Here is a 17,773-nt window from a genome sequence, read left to right on the forward strand (position 1 = left end):
AAGCCTTTTGGGGTGTGTTGATGTTTAATCTAAATACTGAACACCTGAGTGACTTGTACATGTGAACTGTGGAGTAAAGGCAATCCAGGGAAATGTATTGGTGTGAACCCACGTTCATATGCCCAAGGTCCCTACAGTAAAATAAATATATCAACTTTATGTATGGGTTTTTTCATAGACCTCATTTCACAGAGTCCTAATGACCACGAAGACAAAATACTGTTGGATATGTAAATTTTTTAATTGATAAAATGTGTACTCTGTGTCCAGAAAAGCAAAAACATGAATCAGAAAATGATCAATAATTCTACAGTCTCAAAGCACTAAATATTAACCAATTATCCTTTCTAGATAATTATTACCACAATTGATGGTGTAAAAGAGATGGTAAGGGTGATTAACTGAAGTCATCCATATTGGATTTAAGGCATCAAGGCACATTTTCCTCCTCTTCGTGGGAAACATTACAGTGAACACTCTGAGTGGCTTGCTTTGCCTCATCTTTCTGAAGCTCCAGTTTTTGAATCTCCAGGTACAGCTTATACACCTCCAGGGCCAATCTCACCTCCTCTGGGGTTGGGAGACACTGCATGAGTTTCTTGCCTTTGACCACATGCTCACAGCCTTCAGGGTACTCCTAAAGGAGAAATATGTGATGAGTGTGCTTAAAAGGCTTCTCTTCCAATTGTTAGGGGGCATAGTTCATTCTGACAAAGGCAGGACTACAGATTCAGGACCAAGACCCACCCAGAACTGGTGGATGAGCAGGAAAACAAGAAAACACCTTGGACCCCACCATCATCTTCCTCAGAGGACTATAACTCTGCTCTGAGACAGCCTTCCAGAAAGCCTCTGTGGGAACAGAGACTATTTCTGCTGACCATTCAGAAATGGGACAACAGTATACCATATCCCCTAGAAAAGTAAAGTTAAGGAGTCCGTACTCCCAGGTATCTGAGACCCTCCACTCCAAAGGGGCTCCGTTTTCCCTGTTCTCAAGTGAGAGCAGGAAAACTTGCCACTCTTTTCTGACCAGAGGGCTTCAAGGCAAAATTGAGAGTTCCTTTGCATGAATGAATCTTGACAAGTCAAATGTCACCTTTACTGGCAGGACAGTGCCTTGAGGAAGACACCCATTTTAGGGTTTGATAGGTTGTAAACTTCCTTGAATTGTGCCACTTACCCACTCACACTTGGGCACCTCCGGGTACCATGTTCTGTTTTCTGAACAAGTGATACTTTGGGAACCAACCAAACCATAGCCAGAGTCACACTGGACAGTGACATTTTCAGGTTCAACATATCTATCCTTATCCACAGATAACCTTTCATGTTCTATCTCTGGTTTCAGACACAAAGCTGAAATGGAAACATAATTTTAAGCAATCTATAGATCTAAGAAAAAGATATGAGTCTACGGTACTAAGAATGAACTATATTGAAGTGCTGCTAATTGTTTTACCTTTTCTTTCATCTTGAGAAAAAAAATAATTTTCATTAACATGCTTATTGAGCATTGGCTACGTATTAGACTTGGGCTAGTACTTTATGTGATTATCTTATTTAAGTCTCACTATTTTATCTAGGAGAAAGTGAGATATAGAAAAGTTAAGTAACTTGCCCAAGGACATAACAATTTTAAATAGCATGACAGAATATAAAAAGGGCATGTGACCCCAAATCCTCATCTATCAAATCAACTATCTCTCATATCTTGATCCTTGTAAGATGCTGGATACAAAATTTTCCAACTCGCCTATTATCCTCCTGTGTGCAATGGAGACAATGGTGGCAAATAATCCCTGCAGTTGTTGATGACAAAGTGATATTAAACTTGTGTGCATGTAACCATCAGACCCGATCTTGACCCCTCTTGCCCCCACACAGCTGGCACACTAGGAGTCCCCCACCCACAACATGCCTACGTCCTGGGCTGGTGGTGCCCTGCACTGGCTCTGATGGAAATACCTGTGACCTCACCACGATGCTTGCAATTATCCCATGGGAGTCGACATTCATGCTAGACCAATTTTCCATGACAATTTTGCTATGGGCCACAACTACACTCAGATAAGATGTACCACCTGTAGAATATTTCTGGAAGTATACAAGAAACAAAGAATAGGGGCTGCCTCACAGAGGCTGAATTTTGCACCTGGGAGAAAGAAGTAGGGGAGATTAATGTTTCTGTTGTGCCCTCTGTACTTTCTGCTTTGGGTACCATCAGAATATAGTAAGTATTTTAAATACATCAAATTGAATCAAATATTTTTTTTGCTGCCTCTGGCAGAGAAGAAACCGTGCTCTCAAGCCTTTCAGGACAGCCGCCCCCCCCCGCCCCACCCAACAAAGCTGAAGAGGGAGCTGGAGTTACCTTTACATTGAGGGGCTGCAGGTGACCAGCCTGAAGAAGTGCAGGAGAGTTTGTTCCTTCCAACCAGGGTGTACCCTTCATCACATTCGTAGGTAGCAGCACCACTTTTAAATCCAAAGAATACATTTAGTTTATGATGTCCGTGGGCAATGACAGGAGGAGAATTGCAATCTGGATGGGAGACATAAAAGTCAAAGAGGGTCAGCGTGTCGAATGCTTATATCAACACTTCCCAGAATCTGTGTGGTTGGTAGGAGGCTTCCCTCTGTCCTTCTCTCTTCTCTGCCCATCTGCTCACAGAGCCAAACCCAGGACCTATGCTGCCCTTCTGTAGGCCTGAGGCTGGGGAACCTTAGAAAGGCTCCAGTGGAATGACAAGCACTTAAGGTTTGTTTCATTTTGTTGACAATTCACTAAACTTGACACTATTTAGGAGCCATTTTGGCATGAAGGCTGAATTCGGCCCGAAGTCTCACGGTACTAGTGGCGCACTCCACTGATTTCAGGCTAAATGCAGAGATGTACACCTGAGAGAGACTGTACGGATGCGAAGCAAATCCATAATCTCTGACTCATTGCTCCCATCAAACCTGTCCACCCAACCCCCCAAGAATATACTTACTGTCTTCTAAAATGTTTTAGAAAAGAGCCCATAGAAAGAATAAAAAAGGTGGCTTGCAGGTTGGAATAATAGACGTGGCATGGTGCTGAGTACCTCTTTGAAAGGGAACGCTGTCAGGATCCACAAACAGTGCATGAGAAATTTAAATCAAACAGGCCAGCAGGAAAGTCAGGTACAATATTAAACGGACAGGCTATAGTATCTACAGGTACTATCCTAAGATGCCTCCTTGAGGCATAGAAAACATGATGCTGACAACGAGATTCAAATGCTGGAGTTGCCATGGCACGTGGTAGGAAGAGAGATTAAGTGACTCAGAAAAGAGAGCATGCTGGAGTGGATGGACCACACACATGCTGGAAACCCCACCAAATGATTATGTTCCCTGGGAAAGCCTGGAGGATACAGGTACCAAGGTCAGAAGGAATATCCTAACAAGAAGAGCACCCATATCAAAGGCCAGGGCTGATGATGTGAAGAACATTAAAGAACAAGTTTCACTCTTAGCAATTGGAGTCTGAGAGGTGCTTATATGCTTCAGAAGCTAAGTAAATGTAATCATCATAATGAGTGGCAAGTTAGAGAGACAACCAGAGGTGCCTAAGAGTTAGGAATATGGTTAATAGAACATGGCATTCATAAGGGTGAAAATAGACGAGCAGCCAACCAGATACTACTCAGTTTGTACCCTCGAAAGAAATTAAGGATGGATGATCAGGAGGCTGTTGGCATTTGGTTCAATAAAAAGTTACAATCCCTTGTTCAGTTTCTGGACCTGTGCCAGTTGTCAGGTCTGGAGATCATCGACTAAAGAAAAAAGACAGTTTCCAGAAGTAAAGATACTACAACACCTTGGGAAGTATACACAGTAATGAGTGCCCCAGTCTTCTAAGAGGACCTATGTCTATTTACATAGGTAACTGTGCACAGGTGAGATGTGCACAGTAATCCAAGGATTATTGAACATAGAGCTTGTGTTGACATGGATACCTGGAAACATCATGGCCCCCCTATTAAGCCATTTGGTGGCCTTTTCCATTATCTTTGAAAGTATAAACAGGATAGGCAAAATGGGTCATTGGTACAACCTCCACATTGATCCTTGGCCTATGGGGTTAGAGCTGTCTAATCCAAGAAGGCCAAGGACAAGACATTGATACTACTTATACCTTCCCCCTGGAGGCAAAGAAGGTAAGTTTTTTAAAATATCATGTACCAAAGGGTAGGGAAGAAGGAGGAATTTGTGCCACTCTTAAAGAACTAAAGATGCAGGAGGGGTCATCATATCCCCATGTACTTCACCAGTCTGTCTACTACAAAACTCAGGATTCTGGAGAATTCCAGTAGACTACTGAAAACCCAACAGCATTTTAGCCCCTATTGCAGCCACTGTACCAGATGTGGTATCTTTGCTAGAGCAGATTAATATGTCTTCGAGTACGTGAGGCCACTGATTCAGCAGAGGCCTTCTTTTCCACCCCAGAAAAGAGGGTCACAAACAGTTTGCATACACATGGAAGGTTCAAGATCAAATATCTGCATTTTAAGACCTTGGCTATGATAACTCACCTGTCCCTGTCATAATAGAGTCTGAAGATATCATGACCATGTGGACATCCACAGAATATCATATTGATACAGAACATCAATGGCATCATGTTAATTCTACTGAATAAGCAAGAAGTAGATGGCATGATGATGTTCCAGAATATGGAAGGTAGAGAAGGAAGAAAAGAAGTAAGCTCAGAAAGGCAGGTTCACTAGATGTGGGCAGGTTTTATACTGTAGGTAAAGGCATATGGACTAGAAGAAAGAGAAGAAAAAAGAATTTAAATAAATAAATAAATAAATAAAAAGAAATAAAAGGTAATAATTGAACTGTCTAGCTTATCTTTTAGATGTGGGCTATTTTCATTGCTTCAGAAAAAAGAAGGAAACCAGGAAGTTCAAAAGAATGGGAACAAACAGTGGGGGAAAAAGAGAAAGTTGGACTGAGGGGGCAGTATTTTTTAACAAACTTATCCACACTAAAAATCATTCAGGGTATATGAACTTTTTTACCTAATGTGGGGTTTTTTTTGTTTGTTTTGTTTCATTTTTCCAACTGAATGAGGCTGTAGTAAAGGACTTTGACTGCACGTTCATTTGTTGCGTTCAAAGTATACAAACAATGTTAAGGGTTAAAAAGTACAACGCATAAAAAACATCAGCATCAAACAAAACACCAGCTTTACACATTTCCTAAATTCTAAATTTACATTATAAAAGCAAATTATGAAAAAGGCATGGGAGGGAGTAAACAATGGCATACTTCCTCTTTCTCAATGGAAGTCACAACAGTTACTACTATTTATCACCCTGTGAAGTTCATTGTTCTAATTTCCATTATCCAAAGAGGGAGCCCGTCCTTAAGGATACTCAAAACCCTGTTACGCTGTGGTATTAGCAGCACCCTTGATACTGGGACAAAAGCCAAGCAGTTTGTTCTATGTTCAAATTGTTGATCCATAAACAGCACAATAATAGGGTCATTTCACTATTACCAGGTTTCCTGGGAGGGTGCCCACATGCCTCAACCAGTGGGTTCCGAGATCAATATACTCACAGCTGATCAGGGTATAGGAACTTCTAGGTAAAAAGGCAGAATAAGAGATTCTAGCATTGGAGCCTTTCTGCAGTTCACACACACTTCAGATGAACTAAGAGTAGATTTCCAAGAGAAGGAATCAAACTTAAATTTGATCATTTCATCTGCTTCTAGATTGTTCTTTAGTACTGCTCCAACTCTTAACCTCCAAAAAGCTATGGGAAGAATGACACTCATCTCTAAGATCTGATTTTCTATCCTTTCATTCATTTAGCAGATAGAGACTGAAACCTACTGGGTGCCGGGCTTTTCACCCTCTCCCTGTCTTTAAGAAGTCAGCAATTGGCTTTAGTGAGAATATGTCAAGAGCTATAGAATTTGCACCAGCTTTATTTAACATTCCCCTTTTTAAAACTGTGGATTCAGGGCTTCCCTGGTGGCGCAGTGGTTGGGGGTCTGCCTGCCGATGCAGGGAACACAGGTTTGTGCCCCGTTCAGGGAAGATCCCACATGCCGCGGAGCGGCTGGGCCCCTGGGCCGTGGCCGCTGGGCCTGCGCGTCCGGAGCCTGTGCTCCGCAACGGGAGAGGCCGCAGCGGTGAGAGGCCCGCATACCGCAAAAACAAACAAACAAACAAAACACTGTGGATTCAGATCTGACTATACGACTGCACAGTTATAAGTTTTTTTTTTCTTCTGCATGAAATTGAGCAGGACCCTGTAGGGCTCCTGGGTATAGAAGCCTTTCTGTACCCCATTTCTTGTAGGGAACAGACCTTCAATCTCCATGACCTTCCCTGAGTTCCAAAGGGCAGATTCGAACAGGTGCTAATCCGAGAAGGGAAGGGATGCAAAGACAAGGGAGTGGCAGCCTTCCTCAGGGTCCTGGTCTGCCTCATGGCATGCACATAACAATGTCCTTAAACTCTTTAAGATGTCAGCATTCTTAATACCAGAGAAAGACCACCTGAGGCTACATTAAAGGAACCTGAGAAACTCATCAAGATTACCTGAGACCAGATTAGAGGAGTGGAGGCCCTGCACACACCCTAATTTTATCAGCAAACCCACCCTTGAACCATTGCTATAAAACTCCTCATCAAATCCTCCTGGGTTGGGACACACAATTTTGAGAGGTACGAGTCTGCTGTGCCCCCCTTTGCCTGGCAAAGCAATAAAGCTATTCTTTTCTCCAAGATTCTATTTGACACTGGTACACAGAGGCTGAGCTTTCGGCATCATGCAGAGTTATAAGTCCTTCAACTAGAATGGTGTAGATATGAAATACAAATTGCAAAAAGGGAAATTATTCTATTTTCATTAGAAATTTAACCATAGTCCTATTTCTATCACAGAATGATTTTCATGAACTATAAAACTGGTCTATAAAAAGCTATTTCTGGTCTTTTTGCTTTACCCATTGATAAAACTTTCACAAAATTTTAATCAGTAGCAAACCATATAGCAAGCTTGTGTTTTTAACATGAAGCTGTGAATTTAATTATTATTTGAGAATTCTACTTTGTGAAAGTCTGTACAAAAGAACAAGGAGAGAAAAGTATAAGAAAACAGACCCTTTTTCTGCTTAAATTCACAAATGGCAGATTTACAGTGGGTTGGGATAGAAACAGTGGGCTTTATAAGAACTCAGAGTTTTAGAATGAGATCACAGAGTTCTTCCACAATCCATTCATCAGTGCCAAAAAACCTGAGCTGAAGAAACTGCTAGGCTGACCCAGTGTGGCATTTTTAATGATTATTAAGCTATCAGTAAAGGCTAAGAGCATTCATACTTCATAAAATTCTTGAATGAGATCTCTCATTCTCTGCTCCAGGTAGCATGATGTCATCTCTGAAGCTGTTCCTGAAGATAAAAAGATGACAGATGGCCAGGGCTAGAACATGAGCCACAATGGGATGTTAAGAGAATGTATATTGTTATACAGAGTAAGGCAGAGGCTCACTGCTTCTGCTGGGCATCAGAAACACCTGGGTACCTTTCTAAGCATTCAAGGGCTTGGACCCGTCTCCCTGCATCCAAAGGTGATGCTCCAGTGTGTCTGCAGTGTGTCTTGGCAAAGCTTAATTTGTCTTGAGATATATGCCAGAAAGAACGAATTATTGGCATAAGGTTTCTGCCAGGCACATTCACATCCTGTTTTTTCCATAGCTGGAGAAGAGATGACTAATCAGTGGTGCAGTTTGCAAGATCACTACTATAATAATTACTTCTTTAGCCACTCTGGATGAAGACTGCCCAGAAATAGGCATGCATAAACTGTTAGTTCTCTTCATGACTAAAGTTAGGATTTTAAATGAACTCTTGCTTTTCACACTTTGCTTCTCTTATGTAGTAAAGCCAAGATGTCCTTTTTGACTTACTTTTGTAGTTAGTTTGATTGAATGGTCTTCTGGTTTTAGTGCTGCTAGCCTCTTGTTTTACAGATAAAGGGATTTGTACATTCTTAAAAAACAAACAAAAGACCATATTGAAACCATACATCTTGGCAACTTCTGATAAAAAGATAAACCTGATTTTAATTTACCACTGTTTCTTACCAAACTGTTAAGCTTTTATTTATGAAAAGGGATCACAATTCCTTTCCCTAGTTACTAACCAGGGTGTTTCAAATTCCTAAAAGGGAAGTCCAAGATATCATGCTGTAGAATTTCTTATGAGTTAACTTCTGCAGTGCTTTCATGCAAATGAGCCAGGATAATCTCAACATTCCTCTCCACTCCCAGAGCTACATAATTATGCTTTCAGTATATTCTTGGACAAGATCTGGTATCAAATAGCAAATGCTCTGGTACCAAGCAGTGAAGGGCTGGCCAGATCTTGTTGTTCTGATGCTTCCATATCACATGAGATTCATCGATGAATTTCTGAACATCTTTTCCAGCCCAAGTAATATATATGAGCCTGTAGTCTCCTGCAACTTTGGTGATATCCTCACTCTTCCACAGATTGGCAACACCAAAGGACTCCAATAAATCTGCCCCACATAGCAACTTTACCTTGGGCACAACATTTGTTTCTGGCTCTAAGGATTTTTTTTTTTTTTTTTTTTTTTTACTAAAATCTTGTCTTTGTTCAGTCCACTTCCTCTTCTATCCAGGCCTTTCCAGCATAGGTGAGTCCTGCTGTTGATCACAGCTACTAGCTGCCAGGGTCTCTTGATGGTGTCTTAGCACCTTAGCAGTCTATCCAATAGTTCTGAAGACTTTTCCATGTATCACCTTTCACCCATTTTGAGTTCTTAGTGGCAAGTTCTGGCATAACTCAGTGATGGGGAGAGATGAGTCTTTTCTTCTTATATGTATCACCAATAGAAGAAATTATGCCTTTGACAATTCTAATTTTCCTCTTCCATTCATGCAGTCCTTGGCCAGCTCAAACAACCCGAAGTGCATGTTGATTATAGGATTAAAAAACCACAAGCAAGGAGAACCACTTCTGTCTTCTCTGAATATTCCACGCTAAGAGTTTGAAGTTGTTGATCTAAAAGGAAAGCTCCGACACCTTCCTTGTTTTTACAAAGGAAATTCTGCAAATCTGAGGCGTTTTGCAAGGTAGGCTATTGGAACCATTCCAACTTGTTTGTCAACAGTCTTCTCTAAGCTGGGCTGTAGCAGTGGTTTCACATCTGAACTGTAACTCTGTTCCCAAGGCTAGAGGCAAATTTACTGAAGTTTTTTTCATTTCACAGAGAGACTGAAAGAATGAAAACTTTCTGCTCCACACTTGAATATGACCTTGCCTCAGGGACTGTTGTATTTGACCCTCACAGACTCAACCATCTTGGAACCCGTATGCTTGACACAAAAAAGCGTCCTGGGCTGATTCTCCTAGAGACCAGTTTCTCAGGGGCTCCAGGTGAGGGCTTACCATGTCCTCAGGACCAACCAGCCCATGTCTCTTTTACCTAATTTGAAACCTTCCCTTAATAATCTCCATCATTTTGAATGTTCATACCAGCATTATTTACAGTAGCCAAGATACGGAAGCAACCTAAGTGTCAATCAACAGATGAGTGGAAAAAGATGTGTATCTATATCTATGTTATATATATATATATATATATATATATATATATATATATATATATATATATATATATGAATATTAATCAGGCATAAAAAGGAATGAGGTTTTGCCATTTGCAACAACCTGGATGGACCTGGAGAGTAGTATGCTTAGTGAAATAAGTCAAACAGAGAAAGACAAATACTCTATGTTATCACTTATATGTGGAATCTAAAAAATAAAATGAATGAATATAACAAAACAAACAGATTCACAAATATAGAGAACAAACTAGTGGTTATCAGTGGGGGGAAGGAAGTTAGGAGGGGCAAGATAGGGGTAGGGGATTAAAAGGTACAAACTACTATGTATAAAATAAATAAGCTACAAGGATATATAGTACAACACAGGGAATATAGCCAATTTTTATAAGTGGAACATAACCTTCCAACATTGTGAATCACTATGCTGTATGCCTGACTTATATAATATTGTACATCAACTACACTTTAATTAAAAAATAACAACTACACTTTAATTAAAAAATAACAATCTCCATCATTTTGATGTGAAAAACTTCTAAAATAACATGCTTCCATAAGCTCTTACCTGGGTAACATTCTGGTGTTTTGGGACTCCACGTGCCAGCTGCTGTGCATCTAGCCTGAGATGTATATTTATTATGACATGTATATGAAACCTCATCTCCATAGAAATAGGTACAGCTATTGTCAATGCCGCTTTTTCTCGGTTGAGTGATTCTGCCATTGTTCAGTTCTGGTGTTGGGCAACAAACCTCTAAAAAAAAGAAGGCTAATGGCTAGTAAAATCACCAAGAGGAGGCTCCTATGGCTAAAAGTCTAATTTCTACCTTTAGAAGATCTCACCACTGAAGAGAGATTGGGAAAGCAGAGGCACTTTAAGTCTGCTCTCCCTGGCCCTGATTTGCTAAAGTACTCCAACTCATTTGTTTCCAATTCAGTTGTTTCCAATACTTTGTTATTTAAGTGGTGGCAATAATTTTTACTAAATTTTTACTAAATATATTTTAATTTAGTGATAGAAATCTTTCATTCTATGTCCTCAAAATGAGTCTGAATGACTGCAATAGAACTTTAAGTCCTAATGTGAAATGACTAATCTTTCAATAAGTGGATTACTATTTTTCATTATTTGTGCATTTCACATATTTTTCAAATTCCAATCTACAGAATAAAGTTCCCTGTATCCTGGGCCTCAGTGTCTTTACCTCTAAAATGGCAAGAGTCTGATAGATGTGTAGAAAAATGCATGTTGTCAATTCCATTGAGGCCCATAAAATTGCATCCATATATCTTTCAGCCCCTCACTTACTCCCAAGTGAGACTAGAGAAAGTCTCCTTCCTATCCTACTGAGGCAAAAGCACTGGGTCAGGGGTCAGAGTCTGTCTTCTAGAGGCAGGTCTTTCAGCCCACAGTCTCATAGCTCAAGAGACATGAGACACAAGTCACCTTGCAGCTGCTTGAGTTCATGACTGTTTCACAGACTTTCCTTCTGTCAAGCGCCCCATAGTCTACATTGGGGAGGAAAGGGCTGTGACGTAGGTCTGACTTGGGCGGTGGTGGAGCCGTATTCTCCATTCTACCTTTACCAGTAATGAAGCTCATACTTAATCTTCATAACGTTTGACTTCTGTGTTTTGTCTCATTTGATTCTGAACCAGGATAAGATTATAATTTCTCAGCTCCTCAAGCTCCAAAACCTTTATGGTCCTTTCTGGCAATAATTGTTCACTATTGTGTTCAATTAGTATAATTCTAAATTTATGTTGAGGAAAAAAATTATATTCATTTAAGATGGAAAATCCTAGCACATACTGGATATTTAATATACAAAAAGATTTAAAAAAAAGAAACTCACTCTCACATTGTATGTATGGGGTCCACTCCAAATTTCTCTGACAAGTCACAGTCATGGGCCCATCTGCCTTGGGTTTATAGCCAGAAAGGCAGAAGTACCTCACTGCAGTCCCAATATCATACACTTCCTCTTCTGTTGGCTTCAGGTAGCCATATTTTCCCCAGACGGCATGGGGGATGTATGGTAAGCCAGCACAGCCATCTGCCCATAAAGGAAGAATAAAGGAAAAGGACACTGTTACTAGGGATGCAACAGTGATCAATGAGCCTGTCCTATCAAAGGGTGTCATGTGCTCATTCAGCCAGGAACCAGCCTGCCATAGCTGATGAATCAGCCACACCAGAAAACACACATGGACATGTACCCAAATGTGCAAGGCACCAGAGAGGTTCTTACTAAAGGCACTAACAAGTGGTTTCTGTGTGTTGTGCCAACTATTCAAAATATGAATTCTTCTTCCTCTTCATTTTACTTAAGAAAGTTTAGTATCTGAATTGAAGCATTGGGCTTGCTAGGTGGATATGACTGGAGAAATGTTGCAGACAAATAAATCTAACTCTCTTGTTTCCTGGCTGATAGGAGAAAATAAACAAGAGTCATTCCCCTTATCCAGATGACACCAGAAACTTTATCATTTAAAGGTTTGGCAAGAACAAACCAAGCACGAAGTGACTTCTGAGCCTAAACCTTGTAACTTGTCCTTTTCACTCTTTGCTGATGCTACTGGTTCACAATATGGAAATGTAATAGAAACATCTGTCAAGTTGGATGTTTATTTTTATCTTCAAGGGTAAGGGTCTTTTTTAAGTTTTATTAAGACACAAGTCACATAACATAAAATTCACCCATTTAAAATACACTATCCAATGGTTTTTACTATATCCACAGAGTTGTGCAACCATCACCCCTATCCAATTTTAGGCTATTTTTGTCAACCCAAAAAGAAACTGTGTACTCATTAGGAGTCACCTCCTAGTCTTGCCTCCTCCCAGGCCCTGGAAACCACTAAAATTCTTTCTCTCTCAATGGATTTGCCTATTCTGGACATTTCAAATAACCTCTGTGAATGGATTTCTCCTCCTTAAAATGAGGATAATAATAGTGCCCACAATTCTGGACAGAATTCATTGAATTAATTCTTGTTATGTACTTAGACTAGCACCAAGTTATCACTGTTATTATTAAGATAATTTTTAACAGGGAACTCTACTTAATGCACTGTGGTGACCTGAATGGAAGGGAAGTCCAAAAGGGAGAGGATATATATACATGTATGGCTAATTCATTTTGCTCTGCAGTAGAAACTAACACAATACTGTAAAGCAACTGTACTCCAATAAAAATTAATTTTAAAAAAAGATAATTTTTAGTGATCCACATGAGTTTATAATTTCAGAGTTTGAGAATCATAGTTAGTCCATACAATACTTTTGTGCAAGTTAGAAAAAGGCATTTTTCCCTCAGGACACTTTACTGTATATCTTTTAAAACAATCACCATAATATAATGATTTTTGCTAGAACAAAGCAATTTTCTATCAACTGCAAGAAAATTATTGAAATAAACATACTAATCCACAATGTCTACAATGCTACATCTCTCTTTAGGGTTGTAGTGTGCACAACTGCATGTGGCAGCCTTTTGTGATCTTATATGGCCTTGCACAGTGTACTGTAATCATTCTTTTTTCCAACAAGAAAAAAATAGAGGGATTGATCTAAATTTAAATTTTTACTGTGATTCAAATGGGCTTAGGCATATAAGTATGTTCCCATCAATATTTCTGGATATCTTTAGATGCCAGACATTGAAACTCTTTCATGGCCCATACTTACTGAGTTCACAAATGGGAGGAGGAGGATGCCAGCTGTTATCAGCTCCACAATGGATTAAGTTGTTGCCCTTGAGACGATAACCTTTATCACAGTCAAATACAATAGACTGTTTATAAGTATAGATGGGTCCAAATCCAGAGATTATTTTTCCATCTTTAACCACTGGCTGAGGACAAATGATTTCTAAAAACTCAAAAGAAAAGACAAATGGGTTATATATGTGTGTGTGTGTGTGTATATATATATATATATATATATATATATATATATATGGGTTTTTTTTCAACTTTTAAAAGCCTAAGTAAAATGAGATCCTATCATGTAGGTTCTATTGTGAGATGATTGTGGATAACTCTAACTTCTTCACTTTCCTAGGAAAAACTAGCCATATATAATCCAGGAAAAAAACATATCTTGAGGTCCTCAAAACCTCTTCCTAGAATGACCTGCTCTCCTGGATGATTTTGATGGTGGGTCAGTTGTCAGTGGTAATGATGTGATAGTCATGATGCAGAGGTAGCCAGGGCATCAGAGAGCTGTACCATCACAAGCAAAGAACAAATTGCCCCTGCCTCCTACCCCACAGCAGTCAGTCATCAAGTCCTGTCAGTCCTGCCACTTTAATTCCTCTAGGATTCCTCAATTTCTCTCCAGGCCCACTGCCATGGCAACAGTTGAAGGAGCTTCACTACTTAGCAAGATATTTGCAACAGGTACCTATAGGTTAAGTTTTGTCCCAATTCAAATTTTTGTCCATTCTGCAGCCAGAGTTATCTTTCTAACATTCAGCACATTTTGGTTAAAGCCTTTCAATGCCTGCCCTTCACCTTCATTCTGAACTCATGAGAATTCTTCAGGCATTTTAAACAGTTTGCAGTATCATGCTTGCTTATCCCCAATTTGACTGTGTCCTGTGCTGAGTCAGAATAGTAAGTAATACTGTGTGGGTGCTTAGTAGCAAAGGAAGATGCCTTAGATTAGCAAACTAGCAATGCCACAATATTTCTTCTTGCTCAATTACTGTTTGCTTTGTCCTGTTGAACTTCCAGTGTTTAATAGGTTTTCCTTGCTCTGTAGGCATACGTGGTTGACATGAAAAGTGCTAACCAGTATTTCCAGTTCTGCTTCCTGCACAGACAAAAGGTGATATTCCTCAGTTCCCTTAGGATGAGTAGCATCTACACATTATTAGTTTTGGACAAAAGGCTGAAATGCAGAATGATATGTGGTCATTTCCAGGAAAAAAGCTCTTAAAGCCAGGGGACAATTTGATTTTCTCTCTTCCTCTACTAAAGAGATTGTGAAAGCACATTTTGATATCATAAGATTGAAGCAATCTGGATTGCTGAGATGGTTGCTAAACTAACACCTAAACTATAGCTGCCCTAGAGAGTTTCCTGGACATGCAGCAAACTCAATATGAATGAGAATCAACTTTTACTTTGCTGCTGGGACACGCTTACCCCAAGCCCATACCCATTCCAGCTCCAGCCATCCCCCCAGGATGGTTCTTGGGCAGAGCACCCTGGGACCCCCTCCCACATGCACCCATTCCAGCCCCAACTGTAGCACAAAGGCAGACCCAATGCAGTGAGTGCCAGGGTCCCCCAGCCCATGCTCATTCTGTTTTGCCTAATTCATAGACACAAACAAGGAAGGTCAAACAAAATGAAGAGACAGAGGAATATGTTCCCAGTGAAGGAATAAAATAAAACCCTATTTTTAAAAACCCTAGTGAAACAGAGATAAGTAATTTACCCAATAAAGAGTAAAAAATAATGATTATAAAGATGCTCACTGAACTCAGGAGAAGAGTGAAGGAACACAGAGAGAACTTTAACACAGAGTTAAAAAATATTAAAAAGAACCAATTAGAGCTGAAGAGTACAATGAATAAAATAAAATACACTAGAAGGAATCAATAGCAGGTTAGGTGGTACAGAAGGATGGATAAGTGATCTGAAAGACAGAATAGTAGAAATCACCCAATCAGAACAACAAAAAGAAAAAAATAATTAATGAGGCTAGTTTAAGATGCATCTAGCGTAACATCAAGGAAACTAACATTTTCATTAATGGAGAATAGAGAAGATAAAGGGAGAGAAAATTTGTTTGAAGAAATAGTGGCTAAAAATTTCTCTAACCTGGGGAAGGAAACAGATATCCAGGTCCAGGAAGTACATAGAGCCCCAAGCAAGATAAACCAAAAGAGATCCACACCAAGACATTATCATAATTAAAGTGGCAAAAGTTAAAGATAGAGAATTTTAAAGACAGCAAGAGAAAAACAACGTGTCATGTACAAGAGAACCCCTCATAAGTTTACCAGATAATTTTTTAGCAGAAATTCTGCAGGCCAGAAGGGAGTGGCAAGATGTATTTAAGGTGCTGAAAGGAAAAAAACTTACAACCAAGAATACTTTACCCAGCAAGGGAATCGTTCACAATTGAAGGAGAGATAAAGAGTTTTACAGACAAGTAAAAACAAGAGGAGTTCATCACCACTAAACCAGCCTTACAAGAAATGTTAAAGGGTCTTTTGTAAGTAGAAAAGAAAAGGTCGTAACTAGAAATAAGAAAATATATGAAAGAAAAAAATCTCACTGGTAAAGACAAATATATAGTAAAGGCAGTGGATCTGCCACTTAAAATAGTAGTATAAAAGGTAAAAGACAAACGTAGCAAAATCAACTATAACTATAATAAGTAGTTTAAGGGATAAACAAAATAAAAAGTTGTAAACTCTAATGTGAAAAATGTAGAATGGGGGGGCAGTAACAATGTAGTGCTCTTAGAATTCATTTGAACTTAAGTGACTGTCAATTTAAAATAAACAGATATATATCAGTTTATTTTATATATATATATATATATATATATAGACATCATGGTAACAACAAACCAGAAACCTACAATAGTTATGCAAAAATTAAAGAGAAAGGAACCCAAACACGTAACACTAGAGAAAATCATCAAACCACAAGGGAAAAGACTAAGACAAGAAGAAAGGAACAAAAAAGAACTACCAAAAAACCCAAAACAAAACAGAAAACAATTAACAAAATAGCAGCAAGTACATTCATATCAATAATCACTTTAAATGTAAATGGACTAAATGGACCAATTAAAAGACATAGGTGGCTGAATGGATAAAAAAATTTTAAAAGGCCCTTTTATATACTGCCTAAAATAGTTTCACTCTAGAGCTAAACATACACAGACTGAAGGTGAAGGGATGGAAAAAGATACTCCATGCAAATGAAAACAAGAGGAAAGCTGGGATAGCAATACTCATATCAGAACAAAGAGACTTTAAAACAAATAATATAACAAAAGACAAAGAAGGACATTACTTAATAATAAAGGGTCAATCTAAGAAGAGGATAAAACATTTAGAGATATCAATGCACCCAACATAGAAACACCTAAATACAATATATTAAACAAATGTTCACAAGCACAAAGGGAGAAATTGACAGTAACACAATAACAGTGGGGGATTTTAATCTCCCACTTGCATCAATGGATAGACCATCAAGACAGAACATTAATAAGGAAATATTGACCTTAAATGATATATTAGATCAGATAGTTTTAATAGATATATACAAAACATTCTATCTAAAAACTGCAGAATACACATTCTCAAGTGCATATAGAACATTCTCCAGAATAGATCACATATTTGGCCACAATGCAAGTTTCCATAAATTTAAGAAGATTGAGTTCTCTTTTCCAAGCACAATGATATGAAATTAGCAGTCAATTATAAGAAGAAAAATGGAAAAATATAAACATGTGGAGGCTAAACAACCTGATACTAAACAACCAATCAGTCAATGAAGAAAGCAAAAAGAAAATCAAAAAATACATTGAGAGAAATAAAAATAGAAACACAACTTTCCAAAATCTATGGGTTGCAGCAAAAGCAGTTATAAGAGGGAAGTTCATAGCAATATAGGTCTACATCAAGAAACAAGAATAGGGGCTTCCCTGGTGGCTCAGTGGTTGAGAGTACGCCTGCCAATGCAGGGGACACGGGTTTGTGCCCCAGTCCGGGAAGATCCCACATGCCGCAGAGCGGCTAAGCCCATGAGCCATGGCCGCTGAGCCTGCGCGTCTGGAGTTTGTGCTCCGCAACGGGAGAGGCCACAACAGTGAGAGGCGCGCGTACCGCAAAAAAAAAAAAAAAAAAAAAAGAAAGAAAGAAACAAGAATAATCTGAAATAAATGATCAAACTTTACACCTAAAAGACCCAAAAGAATTAGAAGAAAAAACAAACCCTAAAATTAGTAGGAGAAATGAAATAATAAAAATCACAGTGAAAGTAAATAAAATAATGACTAAAAAAATAGGAAAAAGCAATGAAACTGAGTGCTGGTTCTTTGAAATGCTAAACAAAATTGATAAATCTTTACCCAGTTTCCT

At 39.0% G+C, this 17,773-nt stretch overlaps 1 protein-coding gene and 1 pseudogene across 6 annotated transcripts in view; both read right to left on the minus strand.

The window, feature by feature from the left end:
• Positions 1-222: 222 nt before the first annotated feature.
• LOC309801416 (C4b-binding protein alpha chain-like) overlaps positions 223-17,773 on the minus strand; it is a 43,388-nt gene continuing 25,837 nt past the window's right edge. For all 5 annotated transcript variants that reach the window (XM_082616260.1, XM_082616261.1, XM_082616259.1 and 2 more), the window contains exons 7-12: positions 13,345-13,527; positions 11,510-11,710; positions 10,219-10,407; positions 2,375-2,545; positions 1,184-1,359; positions 223-637 (exon numbers count right to left, since the gene is read on the minus strand). In XM_082616260.1, coding sequence (XP_082472386.1) covers positions 431-637; positions 1,184-1,359; positions 2,375-2,545; positions 10,219-10,407; positions 11,510-11,710; positions 13,345-13,527 — 1,127 coding nt within the window. In that variant the 3' untranslated portion in view covers positions 223-430. The remainder of the gene's footprint in view (positions 638-1,183; positions 1,360-2,374; positions 2,546-10,218; positions 10,408-11,509; positions 11,711-13,344; positions 13,528-17,773) is intronic.
• Positions 2,558-9,564, minus strand: LOC309801056 (nicotinamide/nicotinic acid mononucleotide adenylyltransferase 1-like; annotated as a pseudogene). The gene is made up of 2 exons: positions 9,559-9,564; positions 2,558-9,160 (listed from the first exon to the last, which is right to left on the minus strand). The product of its transcript is annotated as a nicotinamide/nicotinic acid mononucleotide adenylyltransferase 1-like (transcript).

The sequence above is a fragment of the Mesoplodon mirus genome (genome assembly GCF_964341445.2).
Source record: "Mesoplodon mirus genome assembly, chromosome: 3".
NCBI classification, from domain to species: Eukaryota; Metazoa; Chordata; class Mammalia; order Artiodactyla; family Ziphiidae; genus Mesoplodon; species Mesoplodon mirus.